Below are 21,698 nucleotides of genomic sequence, written 5' to 3' on the forward strand. Positions count from 1 at the left end.
TAAGTGCAAAGCACGAGCTGCAGTGGAGTACACACCTTCAAAACCAAGAAACGTCTCTGGCTCATCCTGCTTCCTCTTCTGCTGCAGTCTCAGCCGCTCCAGCCACATCTGTAGTGATACCGGCACCTGCCACCCCGCAAACAGACGATCTGTCAGCAACACCACCACCTGGGTCACCAACAACCATCTCCACAATGTCCCGTGGAAGCGTTCAGCTTTCCATCTCCCAAACACTTGAGAGGAAGAGGAAGTACCCCCCTACCCACCCGCGATCCCTGGCCCTGAATGCCAGCATTTCAAAATTATTGGCCTTTGAAATGCTGTCATTCTGTCTGGTGGAGACGCACAGTTTTAAAAACCTTATGTCGGTGGCTGTCCCACAGTACGTCGTGCCCAGCCGCCACTACTTTTCCAGGCAAGCCATCCCTTCCCTGCACAACCAAGTGGGGGAAAAAATCAGGTGTGCACTGCGCAACGCCATCTGTGCCAAGGTCCACCTAACTACCGATACGTGGACCAGTAAGCACGGTCAGGGGCGTTATATAACGGCACACTGGGTAAATGCAGTGGCGGATGGGCCTGAGGCGGATAGCAATTTGGCGCATGTCCTTCCACCACCGAGGATTGCAGGGCGCTTCAGTTTGCCTCCTGTTCCTAACTCCTCCTACTCCGCTTCCTCATCCTCTACCGCCTCCTCATCCGGACAGCGTAACACCTTCACCACCAACTTAAGCACGGCCAGGGGTAAACGACAGCAGGCAGTTTTACAACTTGCCTGTTTGGGGGACAAACCACACACCGCGCAGGAGTTGTGGAGGAGCATGGAACAGCAGACAAATGAGTGGTTGCTGCCAGCGAGCCTCAAGCCCGGCCTGGTGGTGTGCGATAACGGGCGAAATCTCATAGCAGCTCTGGGCCTAGCCGGTTTGACGCACATCCCTTGCCTGGCGCATGTGCTGAATTTGGTGGTGCAGAGGTTCCTTAAAAACTACCCCGATATGTCAGAGCTGCTGCAGAAAGTGCGGGCCGTTTGTGCGCACTTTCGGCGTTCTCACCCTGCTGCTGCTCGCCTGGCAGCGCTGCAGCGTAACTTCGGCCTTCCCGCTCACCACCTCATATGTGACGTGCCCACAAGGTGGAACTCCACCTTGCACATGCTGGAAAGACTGTGCGAGCAGCAGCAGGCCATAGTGGAGTTTCAGCTGCAGCACGCACGCGTGAGTCGCTCTGCGGAACAGCACCACTTCACCACCAATAACTGGGCCTCCATGCGAGACCTGTGTGCCTTGTTGCGCTGTTTTGAGTACTCCACCAACATGGCCAGTGGCAATGACGCCGTTCTCAGCTTAACTATCCCACTTCTATGCCTCCTTGAAAAAACAATTCGGGCGATGATGGAAGAGGATGTGGCACAGGATGAGGAGGAGGAGGATGAAGAGGTAACATTTCCAAGGCTTTCAGGGCAGTCATTCGCAAGGGGCTCCGAGGGTGGGTTCCTGCACACACAAACGCCAGGGACACAATTGTCCAGCAGGGGCACAGTTCTGGAGGATGAGGAGGATGAGGAGGAGGAGGAGCTGGAGGAGGAGATGGAACCATGTTCACAGCAGGGTGGCACCCAGGCCAGCTCATGGCCATCACTGGTGCGTGGCTGGGGGGATACAGAGGACACGGACGATACACCTCCCACAGAGGACAGCCTTTCGTTGCCTCTGGGCAGCCTGGCACACATGAGCAATTACATGCTGCAGTGTCTCCACAACGACCGCCGAGTTGCCCACATTCTAACTTGTGCTGATTACTGGGTGGCCACGCTGCTGGATCCCCGTTACAAGGACAACGTACCGTCCTTAATTCACTCACTGGAGCGCGATCGCAAGATGCGCGAGTACAAGCGCACGCTGGTAGACGCCATGCTGCTGGCATTCCCATCTGACAGCGGGGCCGCAGTGGAAGCACAAGGCAGAGGAGGAGGAGGAGGAGGAGGAGGTCGCCAACGCAACCAGGGCACCGCCAGCACCTCAGAAGGCAGGGTTAGCATGGCCGAAATGTGGAAAAGCTTTGTCAGCACGCCACAACAAACAGCAGCACCAGCAGCTCAGATGGAACGTCTTAGCAGGAGGCAGCATTTTACCAACATGGTGGAGCAGTATGTGTGCACACGCCTACATGTAGTGAATGAGGGGTCTGCCCCCTTCAACTTCTGGGTCTCCAAATTGGGCACATGGCCTGAGCTTGCCCTTTACACCTTGGAGGTGCTGGCGTGCCCTGCAGCCAGTGTATTATCTGAACGGGTATTTAGCACGGCTGGGGGCGTTATAACAGACAAGCGCAGCCGCCTGTCCAGAGACAATGTGGACAAGCTCACGTTCATTAAAATGAACCAGGCATGGATCCCACGGGACTTTTCCGTACCTTATGCAGAATAGCAATGGATACCGACCTTTCCCACCCATTGTTCCATTTTTGCTCTTTCTCACTCTTTTGGGGTGTACCCTCATTTAAAATTTGTGAAAAGAAGCAGTGTTGGCTACCTCGTCCTCCTCCTCAGGGCCAGATTAACGTAGGGGCTATTGGAGCTGCAGCTCCAGGCCCCTACCTTTTATATAGGCCCCGGGTTGGCCATATTCACTGTTACCGCTCTTCTGTCACTTGTAAACACAGAAGTCTGGCTTCTATGCTCGCTTCCCCAGGCAGCACCCTCAGAACCTCCCCACACAGAGCGAAGGCCGGACAAGGAGGGACAGTTGCCGATGCATGGATGTGTTTATGGGCTTCAGAGACAGCATCCCATGTTGAATTAGGCATGCATGGCTGCACCCTTCCTCCTCTGGGTGCATGGCAAGGCACGGCCCTTAAGGCCCTTCAAAATCCTCAGCACCAAGCCCATGATGCTCTTAATGCGGCCCTGGTCCTCCTCCACCGCCGCTTCTACCTACACCGCCCATAGGTGTGCGCAGCCTATTGCATTAAGGTGTGCACCCCAAAGTTGAAATACACATGCATGTGTTTGCCAGCAGGGAGAGTAATGTATCGGGGCCATGTACCTGTAGGCAAAGAGAAATAGAGCAGAGCAGGTCCGAGGGAGATCTTTCCCATCTTCTCACTGGCAATGCTATGTGCCCTAGGTGATTAGGGTGTGCCCAGGCACACCCGGCACACCCTGTGCACATGCCTATGTCACCGCCACATCCACCACCACCTCAACCTCCCTCCTACTCCATATGGGCCTCGTCCTTCAGAGATGAAGAAGAACATTGTTTTATTTTTCTGTTTTTTTTGTTGTTTTAAGTTATTTCCCTATCCACATTTGTTTGCAGAGCACTTGCCATGCTCTTAATTACGTTTTGCTGCCATTTGCAGCACTCTAGCCCTTTCCTTTGGTGTTTTAGAGCCATTTTAGTGCCTTAAAGTTCGGGTCCCCATTGACTTCAATGGGGTTCGGTGTCCGGGAAAAGTTCGGTAAAAGTCCGGGACACGGACCCGGACTTTTTTTTAAAGTTCGGCCGAACCCGTCAAACACGGACATCTAGGTGTCCGCTCAACCCTACTCATGTCCTGTTTGTTAGAAGGCTCATGGGAGACTCTAAGTAAGCTTAAAAAATATTCTACGGCTTGGTGGGGCCAAAATTTAGCTTTAAGGTTATCAAACCAAGCACCATATTTGGCATAAGCTAAACCCTCCATCTCCATCAAAGAGCATGGTGGTGGTAGCAATGTGCTTTGAGAAGGTTTGCCTGGGTTGATAGTAAAAAACCTGAGCCTAGACTGGGGATAAGATAAACCTTACAGCAAGATAATGATCGATAGTGCTCCCCCCAGCCATGGATAAATAGTGTGTTACATTAAAGAGTAGGAGAAGTTCAGGCCGAGAGTCAAAAGAACAGGAATGAGGCCCTGGATCTGACCCCTATGGGACTTGGTGAGGCACACCCTGCAGAGATGTCAAGCTTCCAGTGATTGGTATTCCCCAGCTGGGAAATACCTGGAGAGGTCCTGGTGCCTTGAATAGGAGGCAGTAGAGAACAGGGCATAGATTGCCCAACATGGGAAAGCGCCAACAGCTGCTGCCATAATTGTTAAGTAGTTGTATGTCCTGAAATGTGTGCCCTGCAGTTGTGGGACCTGAAGTTGTTTACCTTAAAGTTGTGAATGAAAAAGCTTGAAAAACGTTATTTGATACACTATCAAGTTCTTTCTATCAATGGATTATCCTTTGAACTGGTACCTGGCTAAGCTGGGAAGAATGCAGGGTAAAGTGACAGGCATAGTAATGTACGTGTGTTAATGAAAATACACTGTTTGGCTCCCTCTGGGAGCAGGGACTAACAATAATGTAAAATTAGGGCAAGAGGCCTGTTAGTGTTACCCAGGAAAGAAATGTTATATCCATGTTCTAACAACCATGTCTACAAGATAATGATCCCAAGTATAAAGCAAAAACCAATAGTTAAAACAACACCATTATTGCCCTGGAGTCAGCACCCCAATTCAATATACAGTTTGTGGCTGGACAAGAATAAGGCTTACTCACAATCCACATGCAACTGTACAAAGCTAAAGTGATCATGAAAAGTGGAATGGGGAAAAGTTGCATTGTCCAGATGTGCAAAGCTTATACAATTTCAAGGCTTTAATTGCTACCAAAGCTGCATCTACTAAATGCTAACTTGAGGGGCTGTACAGTCATTTTTAATTGATTGAAAACATATCTAAACCCAAGAATAGTTTAAAATGTTACAGCTTACCAGTTTTTCCTTTTCTTTTTTTTTTTTTTTACCAGGTGATTCTGCCAGTAACATACTTCCTGTCCTAGGGTGACAATGCTCACTCACCATATTGTATCTATGGAAAAGCAGCACTGTTAGCTCTAGACAAGACTACAATAACCTCCCCCACTCCTTGTCTCCATAACATGGTGGGGGTGTCCTGTAGTCCTCAGTGATTGCTGTGAGCAACATAACTGATATGTGCAGAACATACATAGAACAAAGCATGGGTGACAAGTTTTTTGGAGAATCAACAGTTTGTTTTTTTGCTCTTATGAAACGGGCACAACAAAATGCTGTTACTGGATTATTTATTGGACCAAAATGAACCGTATCAGTGAAGCTCATTGTTCAGGTTTACATGTCCTTTAAATAATTTTGCAAAGATCTGTTTTTACCTTGACATGAAAGATACAATTTCTCTATTTTTCCAGTAAAAAAAAAATGTAGCAGACTACCATTATCTTGCACTGCAGACTTTCTGCTCTCTCAGACTGTTTCTATACTCCCCTAGTGTTGGTCTCAGATTTCATGCATCATACTCCTGAGTCTGGAAGAAAGGCATTGTGGGAACTGTAGTCTTCTACAAGGATATTACTGCACTGCTGAACTGTTTAAGAACTATACTTACCAGCAGGCCATGGGCTCCAGGAGAGAATTTTGGAAGAGATATAAAGGGATCTGCTGAACAGGCCCACGCTTGCTTGCTTCCCGGGATCCATCGTGTGTGCACCAGTCTGCTGCAGGGGTGCAGGGGTAGAAGACTGCGGCCTACTGCACACCACCCAGCTGTCTGCAGACTCACCCCAGGCGGGACAGATGACCATCGTTGCATTGCAGACATCCCTGCAGTATCGTTGATCGAGTGGAGTCTGCAGGACTCACTGAAACAGCAGAGCGCAGCCATCTCAGTGTCTCACAGTGTGGAGAGTTGCCACTGCTTGTTCTTCCAGGAAATCATAAGAGGGACATCAGGATTGGTGAGAGAGCACCTGCTTAGTGTCCAGTTACCAGTTGCTACAGTTTTTCTTAAACACTGAACACAGACACTCTACATCTGGATCAGTTAGTGGATCATTATTAAACAGAATTAGATTTCCTGCACTGCCTGTTTCACACTGTGCTACACTGGGGAATCATTTGTTCTTTGAGCTCCAACTGCCGGTGAAGATCTTAGCAAGGCCTTGCATACTGAACATTGTTATATCAATGCTCTTAAAGGGGACACTTTACTGGTATCTAGATTACCTCATCTCTCATTAGAATACAGGTATTATAGGCCGGCCCAGGGTCTGAGAGATTTATTCACTTACCATAATATACTGTGTACATTTGGCGTATTTACTTGTTATTATAACTTGTTATTCATTGTCCTTTAGTGTTATTTCAACTGAGTGCTGGCTGTTTATCCAGGACCTAGTTGAATAATACTCTTTTCAAGCCTGTTTCTTGAGTAAAGTCAGGCTAAGGAGTTAAAACCTATCAGCATTGTGTCAGTGTGTCATTTAAAGGTTTACACAAAATGTCTGAACCTAGTGTCAGGAGGGCTGGACAGTTTACAGGGTCAAAGCGGCACAGAAGAACATACAATTACAAGCATCCCCCAAGGGAGCAGTGCTACAAAAAAAAAAAATCTGCCATGATTAAGTAATTTACAATAGTAAAACTTTAAAACTTCCAGAGGAGTGAATACATTTTATAGGCTCTGTATGTCTATATCTGCAATAATAGGTCTAAGCTAATTATCATTAAATAGTAAAATGCAATGCTTACCATCAGCTTAGGTGAGCCAAACAGTTTCTCATTTTCACCCAATATTCGAACAAGTTTTTTAAATGTTGAGTCATTGTATTCAAACCTTTCTCCAAAAATTATAGAGCAGATAACATTAGACACTGCACAGTTCATTATGAGGTCTGTGTCAAATGGTTTCTCTGGAACATGTAAAATAAAAGGGAAAAAAATCCTGCATTAATTTACTCAGAAGTGGTAATTTCTACTACACTATGCAATTAGCTAAATATGGCTTCATGTATGAAAGAGTCTACAGAAAACAATATTGTTTCATTGTTGAAGAACAGTTCTCCACGCTGATACTTTGATACATGGGACACATTATTATATTGGTTCCCCAAAGTAATTACTAACATTCTTCCCTTAACTTGTACACCTACACATAAAGTTGTTGTTTTTTTTCCCCGCTTTTTGTATCTTTACTTTTTATTAGTGTAATAATTTAATTCCAGGGGAAAAGAACAAGACCCATATACATATTCCTTAGATCAATTCAGTGCATTACAGATACCATATTTCTACTGACTCTCACCCTCCCGCCTCCAAAAAAAAAAAAGGAAGAAAAAAACACCCCCCCAAAAAACCTCACACCCCATCTCCTCCTCTTCCATCCTCCTCAACTCCTCCCTCCCCCCAGGTTCACCCTCTCTTTTGAAACAAGTTTCATGGTCCTGCCCCGGCCCCACCTTATCCTCTCAGGCCAGGGTTATCCTATCCCTTATGCCCCGTACACATGTGCAGATTATCTGAAGACTTTTGTCTGTAGACTTACCAAAACCATATAATATGAGGTCAAACCTAAACACTTTCAATTTGTATGCAATCCGGCCAGCCCTTGTACTACATAGAAAAGGTAAATCTGAAGACAAAAGTCTTCAGATAATCTGCACGTGTGTACGGGGCATTAGGCTACATGAGTCATTCATGACCTCAAACACCAAGCATACTCATTTATCCTGGAGATTTTTTAATCCTCAGCCATTTCCCCCCAGATATCCGAGTATTTCCCAAGGGAATCTTCTACTATGAACATCGTTTCCTCCATAGCTCTCACCCATTCCACTTTTGCAAACCATTCGCTCATACTCGGGGCATCTGGTGTTCGCCAGAGTCTTGGTATCAAACTTTTGGCCGCATTTAATAGATGTGGCACCAGCATGTTCTTATATTCAGTTGCCTTTTTCTCTGTACTATGAAACAAACAGCTCCATGGATCTCCCTGAAGATGTTCTCATGTAATCTGGCAGATTGCCTTAATAATCCCCTCCCAATATGGTATCTTTGTACATTCCCACCACAAATGTGAAAAGGTCCCAGGGGCGTTGCATCCCCTAAACAGTTTGAGGGTGCATCCACCCCGAACCTTCATGCCCTCTGTGGGGTAACATGCCACCTGGCAAAAAGCTTATAGCACATCTCTGTTGTCCTTGCATCAACTGATGAGAAGCATGTTAGCCTCAATACATTCCTCCCCCTTTCCTCATCCGGATGGGGACCTAATTCCCGCTCCCATTTCTCCAGATATGGCGTGTATGCAGGCCCTCCTGAAGAAGTCACGTGGGCCGTGACGATACATGTGGAGAAACAGGGACAGAGACTGAATGCGGAAGTGCGGCATCACTGACCGCTCATAACGGACAGCTGTATACACCGACTACTGTGAATTAAATGTAAGTTGCTATTTTTTTTGGTCAATAAATGTTGTGAAATATTACACCAGAGGAATCTTTTCTGCTTGTCTGCCCCCATTTGGAAGCACACAGGACATAAACAGCTCCCTCCCTCACCCCTGGAAGGTGGAAGTCGGATAGGATCCAATTTAAATACCCCCTCCCAGCATCCCCTTTGGATACACACAGGAACACGGGATTGACACCATCCAAATGCTGTAACCTTACAGCAGTAAGGTAAGGGTGTAGTACACCCAGAAACTTTGCACATCTCCTTATTACACCTCACTGGTTGATTCCTGGAATCACTCACCTGATTTTACACCACGTGATTTGATGCCACTTTCACTGCATGATGGTTGAAGCTGCTACAGATCACTGAATGGACTGGTTTTATGGGATATTTTTTTATTTCATTGTTTATTAGTTTTATACATCATATTATCATCCTACTTTTACGCAGCTGTTGTGCACTTGTCACTTTGTTCACTATATATATTTTGGAGGTGCAGTTAGCCGTCACACTGGGACGAAGAGTGTATATGTATTGACGTTCCTGGATTTATATATAATCTTCTTGCACTTAGCACCTTTGTCACAGCAGTTTGCACTTCACGGACTATTCATGCTATTATATATTTTATTTTTACACATTGGATGGCACTAGGAGCACTTTGAATATATTAATCCTTTATTATTTGATCAAGCACATTATTTATTGTTTATTCACTTATATTTATTGATTTTAGATATTAATTATGTTAGGATAAGCGTGGCTTTATTATTATATACCTAATCTGGCAGATTGCCTTAATAATCCCCTCCCAATATGGTATCTTTGTACATTCCCACCACAAATGTGAAAAGGTCCCAGGGGCGCCGCGTCCCCCTAAACAGTTTGAGGGTGCATCCACCCCAAACCTTCATGCCCTCTGCGGGGTTACATACCACCTTGCAAAAAGCTTATAGCACATCTCTGTTGTCCTTGCATCAACTGATGAGAAGCATGTTAGCCTCAATACATTCCTCCCCCTTTCCTCATCAGGATGGGGACCTAATTCCCGCTCCCATTTCTCCAGATATGGCGTGTATGCAGGTTCTGCTTCATTTTTCAGTATCTTATATATTTTAAATATACTTTGCTTTATACATGAAGGGGAGCCGAAGAGTTTCTCTATTGGCCTCATATTATCCTTCCCCCGCAGCGGTTGTGGTAGTTAGAGTGCACAAAATGTTGCAATTGTGTATATCTCCATCTATCTAGTGGCATACCCCCCCATTTTTGTGCTATTTCAAAAAAACATGCACATTCCATTTCCCTCCACAATATCTTAAAACTGTATGTAGCCTGGTTGCACGGCTAATGTTGTTTAAACGGTATCTGTTATTAAAGTTCTGCAAAGGCAGTGACTTTGAATTATGGGAAATATAGTTCTGGGAGGAGCCAGGACCATAGACTGCTATGCAAAGAGACTCTTCTCCCAGGGAGCAATGTGACCCGCGGAGCCTGCTGGGAGTGACTTTATAAAGGGGGGCGGGATCCATTTTTGCTCTCTTGCTTCGAGGACAGCGTGCTGTAAAGAAGGGGAAGAGCTGCTGCAGATCGCAGAGGAGTAGGCCAGAGGCCTAGTGGCGGACACCGGAGCTGAGGCGGGCAGTGTGTATGCAGAGGAACCTTGGTAGCATGACCAAGAGTCGCTGGGCAGAGCGGGAGCAGAGTTCCCGGTATTGGGTGAGAGACATCAAGCATCTACATCTACAGTTATATCTGTCACACAGCTAGACTGAGCCAGGGCAGGATTGCCAAAATGTTTGGATAGAAGGGCCATACTGACTGATAGTATTACCCCTGGACAGTGCTGTTACACTTAGTGCAAAGTGGGTGAACTACGCTTTAAGCCCTTTCCAGTACGAGGCTGTCTGTCTGATGAGGAGATTCAAGATAAGTGTTGCATTAATCCTTGTGGATTACAATTACTGACTAGGGATGATCGAACGGTTCGGGTCGACCATCGGTTCAACCCGAACATTGACTGTTCGAAATTCGGCAGAATTCCGAACTCTTTGCGGAAAAAGTTCAGAAATTCGGCAACCAGAACCGCCCAAAATCCAATGGGACAGGAACTGGGCTTTAAAAGGCCATTATTGGACCAAAAACATCAGTAAAAGCCAATAGAGGGGGCAGGAGGATGCTAGGAATGTAATTGGAGTGACTAGGGGGTCCAGAGGCCAATCAGTAGTGAATACGCCCCCCAGTATATAACATAGCCCCGCCAAATCTCTAGCACTGTAATACAGGGGCTGTGGAAGAGATTGGAAGCAGTTCTGTTACTCCTGCTGCAAAAGTGTCATTTAGCAATTATTAGTGTGAGGAAAGGGATATCTAGTGTAGTTAGGGTACTATATACCACTATAGTTAGATTCAATAATCTAGTTTCTGTAGGGAAAGTGTTAAGTGTCAGGGTGACCATAGTGTAGTTTAGGGTGAACTGACTCTGACTGCTATGCCAGGGTGACAGAACTCATCCATGTCAGGGTGAACGCCATAAGAAAAAGATAATTTTTCTTAGAATTAATAGTAGAGCAGGGATGGGGCTCCGCTCCTTGTATGCCAGGGTGACCGAATTCATCCATGTCAGGGTGACCGCCATAAGAAAAAGATCATTTTTCTTAGAATTATTAGTAGAGCAGGGATGGGGCTTCGCTACTTTCACACCTGGGCGTTTTTGTTTCAGGCGTTTATTGGGCTTTTTTGTGGACGTCTTTGGAGGCAGGCATGACATCTGAACTTCTGTGTAGGGGTATATATATACACACACACACATATATGTATATATACACATACACACATATAGGTGTGAAAGTAGTAAAATGAAATTATTTGCAGGGATGGGGTTCCGCTCCTATCACACCTACAGTGCCTTGCGAAAGTATTTGGCCCGCTTGAACTTTGCGACCTTTTGCCACATTTCAGGCTTCAAACATAAAGATATAAAACTGTAATTTTTTGTGAAAAATCAACAACAAGTGGGACACAATCATGAAGTGGAACGAAATTTATTGGATATTTCAAACTTTGTTAAAAAATAAAAAACGGAAAAATTGGTCGTGCAAAATTATTCAGCCCCTTTACTTTCAGTGAAGCAAACTCTCTCCAGAAGTTCAGTGAGGATCTCTGAATGATCCAATGTTGACCTAAATGACTAATGATGATGATAAATAGAATCCACCAGTGTGTAATCAAGTCTCCGTATAAATGCACCTAGATCCTTCTACATTGCCTGCATTAGCATTACATGATCGGCGTTCCATCTACATGAGATAAGAGAGCCGGCTCTGTGAGGGTGGATCGATCACTGCAAGACCTTCTGATGTCATCCCTGGTGTCTGGGATATCGGGAACTACCAGATATCTAGCATTCGAACCCAGTTATACCCAATACAAGATTGCTAAGGAGATAATTGGCTAATTTATGGGAATAGATCACCTGGAACCGCCAGACATTCAGCATTTGAGCGCAGTTATATTTTATACAAGGTGAGCGCCCAATCACAAGGGGGTGCACAAGTAGGAAAAAGCAGTGACACCCTGGTCACCCACTCGTTTTTGGGATCGCAGCCACACACTGGTGGCTTGAGCACATATAGAAGACAGGAAGGCATATAGAAGACAGGAAGAATTGTGACAGGAAGTCAGGTAAATCTGGGAATGTAGTCACAGGAAGGAGATACATTTCCACCTGATTTAGAAAGTTCACTGATACTATAGGGTGTTGGCTACAGAGCTAGCCAGCAGGAAGTTGAAAGGCCTTCACCTGTTCAGAATGAGGGAGTTAAGGCTCTATAATTTGTTCAGAGAAAGTCCTATTGATTGCTGCCTCCTGTCGCCGTGTGGGCTGGGAGAGGAAGGCAGACAAACGGCTGCATCCTGACGCCATGTGGGTAGAGGACAGTCCTGTGTGCCCCCTGAAAGCTGAGTGAGCATGGGGAAGACCCCCTGAAGCGGTGTGCGCTCAGGAGGGTAAAAAAACGAGTGAAGACGTCTCAAAGGTGAGAAGACGAAGTGTTTCTGTGTGAAAGAAAACCAAGGGACATGTTCAATGGACAATGTTTGTGCTGTGTGAAAAGCAAACAAATGGACATTTGAGTGTCTGCTGTAGGATCAGCAGTGTCGGCCCAACAGTAGGTTGGGAAGACTTCTTAGGTAGGTTCCAGCGTGAGAAGGTAGCCGCCCACAGAGGCAAGGATTTATTTTGTCTTTTATTTTATTTTGGCTGTTTTGACGCTTGCAATTGTGTGAAGTAAATTGCATGAATAAATCAGTCTTGTTTTCAACCTCTGCTCGGCTATCTCTCTGTGAAAACGCACCCCCAAAGGGGTCATCCACGCCTACCACCGAGCTAATCCCTTACATATGGTGGAGGTATGCAGTGGGCATAAGCAGAGATCCCTGCAAGGAAGTGCAAATGTTTGATGAACTTTATCTGGTGCATGAGATTGCACAATCTATGTGTGCAGGAGAGAAGATCCTGACAGAAAAAAAAAAAGTGTTTTAAAGAGACAGCGGTCTCAAAATTATTTGATGAACTTTGTTGTGTCTGGTGCAAGTGACTGCACAAACTGTGTGCGCAGGAAAAGAGATCCTGCAAGAGAGAGAAAAACTACATGTGTTGAAGAGACAGTGGTCTGAAAATTGTTTGCTGGACTGTGAAAAATTTGTTTGTGGAGTTATTGAAGATGGGGCGTTCAAAACGCCTGAAGAATGCAAAGATAGATGAAATGAGAGACCGGATTCTATGGATGGAGGGGATGTTGCCGTCTGAACCAGCCCCATCCATGCCTAAAGAGAGTCTACTAAAGAGGAAGGTTGTTGTCCCTAGCAACACTGATGAAACCGCTATGGAGACGCAGTGTGCTCAGATGAAAAGTAAACTCAAAATGGAGGAGATGTTGAAACATCTGATTATATCAAATGCAGCTCAACAGCAAGCAAATGCAGCTCAACAGCAGGCAAATGCGGATTTTCAGCAGAGCTTTGCAGCTCAACAAAAGGCTCACCAAGAGAGCATGGCAGGCTGGAAACAGAGACGCCAGCAGCCTATGGAGGCCATCGGTATGGAGGAAACCGAGTATGTGTGCAGGGCTGAGTTGGATGCCTTGCAACGGAAAATGGAAGAAAAGGAACAAGCCTTGGAATTGCTTAAAATGGAGCATAGAAACTTGCAGGAAACGAATGAACTACTCAAGTCTCATGTGTCACAGTGGGAAGAAACCACTGCTCTTCTTTTGGTCGAGTTGCAAAAACGTCAAGACACTATAAAGGAGAAAGATACCATCCTCATGGAAAAGGAAATTGAAATTCAGACTTTTCAGAAGCAAAGCATGTGTGAAATGTTGGAGTTGCGTAATCAGCTGGAAAAAAGTCTTCAGTGTTTGGAAGTTACAAAAATAGACCTGCAGGAGTCGCAGGAACAGAATGTCGCTCTGAAAACGACATTGTCTCTCAGCGACAACGAGAAAAGTGAAAGAGAGGCTAAATTACTGAGTACTGTGTATGAGCTCACCACTTTGAGCAATGTGGTAGATGAATTACGTGCAGACTGTGAAAGTTGGAAAGGTGAAGCCCAACGTGTCCAGCAGCAGTTAAAGGAGAAAGAAGCCTGTGTGGCAGAATTACATTCTTATTCCCAGATGCTAGCCAATGAGGTGAAGGCTCTTATGCAGGGAAAAGGAGATTGTGAACATAAGAGGGAAAAAGTAGAGGCACAGCTTCTGGAATCGCAAGTCAAGGTGTCAGAAGGTGACCGATTGTGTGCTAAGCTGTCAGAGAAGGCAAACCGACTGCAGGTTGAGTTGGACAATGTTACAAATCAGCTTTCTCAAGCAGACAGCAAATCTAGAGAAATTGCGGAAGATTTTTCTATCTTGGAATCGCAGCTGCAAGACACGCAGGAACTCTTACAGGAAGAGAGGTGTCAAAGGCTGAGTTTTAGCACAAAGCTCAAACAAATGGAAGATGAGAAAAATGGCTTCCTGGAACAATTAAAAGAGGAGGCGGAAGCAAAGAAAAACCTATCAGAGCAAGTCGCAACATTGCAAGCTCAGATAGCGGATATGAAAAAACGCATGGAAGAAAGCGTTGGTTCATTACAGTGTGTTGAAGATGTGAAAAAGAAGTTTGATCAGATGCTTGGTGAAGAGAAGACTGTGTCTGCAAAATATGCAGAAGAACGCGCACGTGCAGAAACGGAGGTGCGTGATAACGAGAGCAAAGCCCTGTTCTTGGCTCGCTCTTTGGAGGAAGCTCTAGAGTGTAAGGCTGAACTAGAAAGTGTTAAACAGCTGCGTACAGAAATGGAAGAATTGGTCAGCTCCAAGGATGATGTTGTGAAAAGCGTTCAGGAGCTAGAAAAGTCTAAGCGAGCCTTAAAACAGCAAGTAGAAGAGATGAAGATTCCGTTGCAGGAACTGGAAGAGGAATTCCAGGCAACAGAGGATCTGTCCCAAAGAGGGGATAGTGTGCCTGATGCAGTTTTTAAAAGGATCAGTGTTTTGGGGTCTGTCCTGAGTGAGCCTCAGAAATGTGACGACATGTGGCTTGAATCACCCCTTTGGAATAAACCGTTCCTTCAAAAACTTCAAGCATTGGAAAATGTATCATTAGAACTTCAGCAAAGGAGCTGAGTAAGAAATGTGGTGATTTCTCAGTTCAGGCTGAAAACCTAGTGGAGAAAACTAAGGCTGTTGGTGAAAACGTGAAGCAAATGAATAAGTGCCTTTCAGGGAGTGTTTCCAAAATGGAACTGGTGAAAGACGGGTGGCAGAAGTTTGATCGTGATCTTGAGATGCATTCCATGTGGAATTCAGATAGAGAAAACGAACTAGGTGACCTTGAGCGGTCAAATAGTTCAGCAGAAAGTGCATTGAAGAAACCTGTAAAAGAATGTGTTGCAGTTCCATGCTTCTTCACTGATGCAGAGAGGAGGTCTATAATGGATACCACCCAGATCGCTGGGTTCAACTGTGTTGTTGCCTTTGACCCCTATGTTGGTGGAAGGAAAATTGATGATGTTCTGGTTGGCTTCTTCTGTGAAGAGTTTGGCAAGAAATATAAACTCAATATCAAATCAAATAGTAGGCCTTTACTGCGACTCGCTCAGGAGGGCGAAAAGTTTAAGAAGTTGATGAGTGCAAATGCTTCAGATCTGCCTATGAATATGAAATGTTTGGTGAATGATATTGATGTCTCTGGGAAAAGGAACAGGGGTCACTTTGAAGAAATGTGTGACAGCCTGTTGTCTCAATTGGAAAATCCTCTGCACAGCATCTTAGAGCAAGCAAAGCTCAAGAAGGAAGATCATTCCCTTTTACAACAAAAAGTCAATGATTGTGTACAGCTGTATGGAGAGGCAACTCAAGTCACAGAGGGATGTCAAGAGTCCCTACTTGGAACAAAGCTTAGTGAAGCAAAGGTTCTCAAAGTTTTGTGGAAAACATTTATGGATTGCAGAGAGAGGCGTCTTAAGAATGTTGAAGACATTAAGACTAGCCCAATTGAGTTGCCTATGGATCACGGTCCTCCATGGTGGATTGGACAGACGGTTATGAGGGACAAGCTGTCTGACATTTATGAGAAAGCTGTCAATGAAGATGACAGAAACGAGAAGGAGAAAAATGATGCCAAAAATGCAGTTGAAGAATGTGTATATGAGATGAGAGACAAACTGTGTGGCATTTATGAGAAATCCGTCAATGAAGATGACAAAACAGTTTCATCCGGAAGCTTGAGGATAATAGGAGGCTTATCAGTGAGTCAGCAGTGCTTGACACATGCGTGCCTGGAAATCTGTGTCCCAACCCTAGGGTTGAAACAAGAGGGGGGGGTATGTGACAGGAAGTCAGGTAAATCTGGGAATGTAGTCACAGGAAGGAGATACATTTCCACCTGATTTAGAAAGTTCACTGATACTATAGGGTGTTGGCTACAGAACTAGCCAGCAGGAAGTTGAAAGGCCTTCACCTGTTCAGAATGAGGGAGTTAAGGCTCTATAATTTGTTCAGAGAAAGTCCTATTGATTGCTGCCTCCTGTCGCCGTGTGGGCTGGGAGAGGAAGGCAGACAAACGGCTGCATCCTGACGCCATGTGGGTAGAGGACAGTCCTGTGTGCCCCCTGAAAGCTGAGTGAGCATGGGGAAGACCTCCTGAAGCGGTGTGCGCTCAGGAGGGTAAAAAAACGAGTGAAGACGTCTCAAAGGTGAGAAGACGAAGTGTTTCTGTGTGAAAGAAAACCAAGGGACATGTTCAATGGACAATGTTTGTGCTGTGTGAAAAGCAAACAAATGGACATTTGAGTGTCTGCTGTAGGATCAGCAGTGTCGGCCCAACAGTAGGTTGGGAAGACTTCTTAGGTAGGTTCCAGCGTGAGAAGGTAGCCGCCCACAGAGGCAAGGATTTATTTTGTCTTTTATTTTATTTTGGCTGTTTTGACGCTTGCAATTGTGTGAAGTAAATTGCATGAATAAATCAGTCTTGTTTTCAACCTCTGCTCGGCTATCTCTCTGTGAAAACGCACCCCCAAAGGGGTCATCCACGCCTACCACCGAGCTAATCCCTTACAATATATATATATATATATATATATATATATATTTTGATATTGTACTTGCATATTTAATATATTCACTGTCATTTTTTGATTAATGATATTATTTTACAGTGTATGGATTATTATAGAGGTTTCATGAAACCATTGAGACACATTTGAGTACCCCAGCACACAGCAATTTTTTCATTTTTTTTTTTTTTTATATATAGCACTACTATCTTTAGCAACATTTTTTTAGGATTATATAAAGCACAAACACTTTACCTCTAAGTGACGGATTTCATATAAGGAAATAATTTAAGCAAACTAAGCTGGGATCCATAGCAAGAGTGCTGCACATATTTATTTATAAACCATATCACCATTTTATACTCATCTAAATAGATTTTTATCTTGCGCAACACTAATTTTATATTTATTAGAACAACTATCTGTGCTCCATTAGCTTAAGCCTAATAGACCCCTTTACTTCTCAGTAAACTGAACCTGTCATAGCAAAATGCAATCACATAGGGTGTTATTGGTTTCTTAGGTGATAATAATAAAAATCAATTGTAAAAACAATATAAAAAAATAAAGCTAAAATTTTGAAATTCTCCCACTCTCAAGTACATGCACATAAAGGACATAAATGTTTGTGCTGGGTACATTTACATACAAAAAAGACAATTAAGCTACAAATTTTATATATTGCTGCAAATGACAGAGTGAGAGCAATAATTATAGGGCAATCATTCATGCTTAACTCTAAAGTGATGGGGGGGGGTGGCTAGCAATGGTGCCTGATCTGAGCTGGGGCTAGGCGCACCAGGGACACTACCTCCTCCCCTAAGGGATTCATGTAGGTGCTTCCTCATTTTCCCATTTGTGTGGAGAGTCCTTTATCCTGGACTGCCTGGAGGCGCAGCTTGAGTTGGGACGGGTTTGGTCGGTGGCTGGACCCTGTCGGAACCAGAATGTGCTCTGAGCCACAAGACAGGCTGGAGGTGACACGCAGAGGTGACAGAGCCACGGACCGAAGCAGGAGCAAGAGCCGAGTGGGCTCAAGGTGGTATATCTGCACTCAGTGGCATTTGGCAGCACTTGGTGAGGTTTGACCGCGCTCTGAGGAGTTTTGAGGTACTTGGAGTGGTTCAGCTGCACTTTAGAGGGGCTCGGAGGAACCCAGCAGTCCCCGGCAACCCGAGGACCTGAGAAGCTGTAGAGGAAGTGGCAGCAGTGGAAAAGATCCAGCGAGCTTTAAGGCAGCCCAGGAAAGCTCTAAAAACTACAAAAGAAGGAAAGAAGAAGTGTTTAAAATAAAAACAAAATGAAGAAGAGAAAAAGTAAAAGGAAAGAAAATAATGTTAGATGGCACATGGACATAAGAGAGTATTAAAGGTCAAATGGCTAAGGCAGGAGAAAGGAGAGTGGGAAGGAAAACAAAAAGATAAGACATTCTACCCCCAGCTGATTGAAAGTGGTGAGTTACCCCTCATTCTTGAACTTTCCGGGGTTTTTTTTCTTCTGTTCTTCTCTTTTTTTTTGAAAATCTGAACTGTGGAATTGTTGAATTGTGGAATTGTCTTACTATCTACATCCTTATCTGACACAGTATACACAGTATAAATAACAAAAATAGTGGAGAAAGGCACAGACCCCCTTTAAAGAGACAAAGAAGAAGTGCAAGTGGAACAACTAGTGTACTAGCTGGGGTCACCAGCGGCATATCGGTGGAAGAGGAGTGATAGTAGAGAAGGGTACAAGATGAGGGATAAATCTGGAAGAAGGGGAGGAACAGCAAAATCATCTAGAATCAGCTCCAGCCCAGGGACTATAAAGAAATATATGACACAGGATGGGAATGTGGAAAGATTGGTACCGGAAAGTCAGCTGGGGGCTCGAGGGAAACAAACAACAGGATGCAACAAGATTGCACAAGAACAGACCCAAGTAGAGAAAAACACTCCCAATAAATCAAAAATAGATTTAGATATGGAAAGCAATTTTGAAGCCTACTTGCCCACAAAATCCGAAATGGCGAACATGCTTGCTAAATTAGAACTATCTTTGAAGACAGATATGGTTGTGCTACACAGCGATTTAACTACTTCCGGTCCGCGCTATAGCCGAAAGACGGCTGCAGCGCGGACCCACATTTTCGGGAGGTCGTCTTTAAACGGCCTCCCAGACACAGGCTCCCTGCGAGCGCGCATCAGGGAAAATCTGTGTTGGCCATGTCCCTTGGACACAGCCAGTCACAGATCGTGGTAAATGGCCAATCACAGCGGCCATTTACCACGTGATTTAACATATGAGATCATCTCTCATCGCCAGCGCTCCTTCCTCACACAGAGACTGCAGTGTGAGGAAGGAGGAGAGCTGCTCAGCCGCCGGGGACACAGAAGAATGTAATCAGGGCACTGATCACCAGTGCCCTGATTACACAAGGTAAATGAAACACACAAAGTGCCCACCATCAGTGCCCACAGTGCCCGCCATCAGTGCCCACAATCAGTGCCCATAGTGCTGCCAGTCAGTGCCCATCAGTGCCTGCTCATCTAGGCACTGATGAGCACTGACTGGCAGCACTATGGGCACTGAGTGTGGGCACTGATGGTGCTGCCCATCAGTGCTCATCAGTGCCGCCCATCAGTGCTCATCAGTGCCACCCGTCAGTGTCCATCAGTGCCATGCGCCAGTGCCCATCAGTGCCGCCTATCAGTGCCCATCAGTGCCACCCGTCAGTGCCGCCTCTCAGTGCCCAGCAGTGCCACCTCTCAGTGCCACCTCTCAGTGCCCAGCAGTGCCACCTCTCAGTGCCCAGCAGTGCCGCCTATCAGTGCTCATCAGTGCCGCCTATCAGTGCTCATCAGTGCCACCTATCAGTGCCGCCTATCAGTGCCGCCTATCAGTGCTCATCAGTGTGGCATATTAGTACCTCCTCATCAGTGCCCATAAGTGCCACCTCATCAGTGCCCATAAGTGCCACCTGATCAGTGCCCATCAGTGCAGCCTATCAGTGCCCATCAGTGCCGCCTCATCAGCGCACATCAGTGAAGGAGAAAATGTATTTATTTTCAAAATTTACTCGCAGAAAATAAGAAAAACTTTTTTTTTTTTCAAAATTTTCTGTCTTTTTTCTTTTTTTTTGTAAAAAATAAAAACCCCAGAGGTGAATAAATACCACCAAAAGAAAGCTCTATTTGTGTGAAAGAAATGATAAAAATGTCATATGGGTACAGTGTAGCATGACTGCGCAATTGTCATTCAAAGTGTGAGAGCGCTGAAAGCTAAAAATTGGTCTGGATGGGAAGGGGGTTTAAGTGCACAGTAGGCAAGTGGTTAAATTAGCTATTGACAAGAGTAGAGGACACAGAAAAGAGACTAATCACTCAGGTTCAGGAGATGAAGGAATTAAAAGAAGAGATAAATAGCTTAAAAACTAAACAAAGGAATATGGAGTACAAAATAGAAGACCAGGAAAAAAGAAAACCTGCAAACTAGAGGTTTACCAGAGACGGCACAAGAAGAGGATCTAGTAGAAATAACGAGGAAAATATTTAACCCACTCTTAGGCAGGTCATCAACTGGAATCTTAAAAATAGAAAGAGTCCATAGGGTCGGGAGACCCCTAAATTTAGCAGAGAATATCCCAAGAGACATAATAGTAAGATTTTACAATTATGAAGAAAAAGCACAAATATGGGGAAAATTGAGAAGAGTAGCACCATTAAAATATGAAGAAGCAAATCTACAGATTTTTGCAGATCTTTCCCGTAGAACACTGGACAGAAGAAGGACTCTGAAACCACTCTTGAATCAAATGCGTTAATATAATATTTAATAAAACTGGGAATTCCCAGCATGTCTAGTGGGCCGGAAGAACAGATGTGTAGTAAAACTGAGACTCCAAGAGGAAATACAAGATTTCTGCAAGAAATTTAAATTTCCAATGATAAAAATACCTGAATGGTCAAAGAAAAAAGAGGGGGGATATGTTTTGCCACAATCACAAGAGCCTCTCTATTAGTAATATTTTTCTCTCTCTCTCTCAATTCAAATTACCTATACCCTAAGATTTGGAAGGACCCGAGTCCAGGGGCTCAAATGGAAAAGAAAGCAGACAAAAAGATGCAGGGGAGGAGAGAAGAGAAGGAGAGAGAATATGATGTCAATAAATATTCTTACATATTATGTATGAGGATTAAATACCCCAGTAAAAAAAAAAACAAGGTCCTTAAGGAAATTAAACAATACTCCGCAAATATTGTTTTTTTTTTTACAAGAAACACATATAACACACGATAAAATTGCTAGACTGTATTCAAAAGCCCATCCGACTTGGTGCTATGGAGACACCACAACTAAACGAGCCATAGGAGTAGCAAAAGGAATTGAAAAAGAGGTAAAATTTTCCCTGGAAGAGAGAGTAGTGGACCCGGAGAGGCGATATTTGTTCCTACGGGGAAAGATACAGGAGAGGCAGTGCACCCTGGCAAACATATACTATCTAAATAAAAATCTGACAGATTATTTAAAGAAAGTGGTAGAGAAGTTAATGGGCTTTAAAAAAGGTATAGTGATACTGGCGGGAGACTTTAATTTTTGCATGAACCCATAAATTGATAGTACGTCCCATGCACTGGGGAAGGACAGTTATCAACTTAGAAAAGTGAAGAAAATATTTTTTCAAGCACAGTTGGTAGACGCATGGAGGTACAACACCCAGGCGATAAATATTATACATTCTATTCGCCAGTGCATGATGGGACGTACTCTGGACTGGACTACATTATGGTAGATCATAGATTGTTGGACCTAGTAATTAAAACATCTATAGAACTAATATCTATATCAGACCATGCACCAGTTATAAT

General features: G+C 44.6%; 2 protein-coding genes across 2 annotated transcripts in view; both read right to left on the reverse strand.

The window, feature by feature from the left end:
- Positions 1-21,698, reverse strand: part of LOC309558636 (uncharacterized protein) — a 526,969-nt gene that overhangs the window by 281,531 nt on the left and 223,740 nt on the right. The gene's annotated exons all lie outside the window — the stretch shown is intronic.
- The window catches only part of LOC309558803 (cytochrome P450 2K1-like), a 112,723-nt gene that overhangs the window by 63,861 nt on the left and 27,164 nt on the right, over positions 1-21,698 (reverse strand). The window contains exon 4 of the mRNA XM_082261864.1: positions 6,543-6,703. Within this exon, the coding sequence (XP_082117990.1) occupies positions 6,543-6,703 (161 nt within the window). The remainder of the gene's footprint in view (positions 1-6,542; positions 6,704-21,698) is intronic.

This window comes from Pelophylax lessonae (assembly GCF_965119305.1).
Source record: "Pelophylax lessonae genome assembly, chromosome: 6".
Classification (NCBI taxonomy): Eukaryota; Metazoa; Chordata; class Amphibia; order Anura; family Ranidae; genus Pelophylax; species Pelophylax lessonae.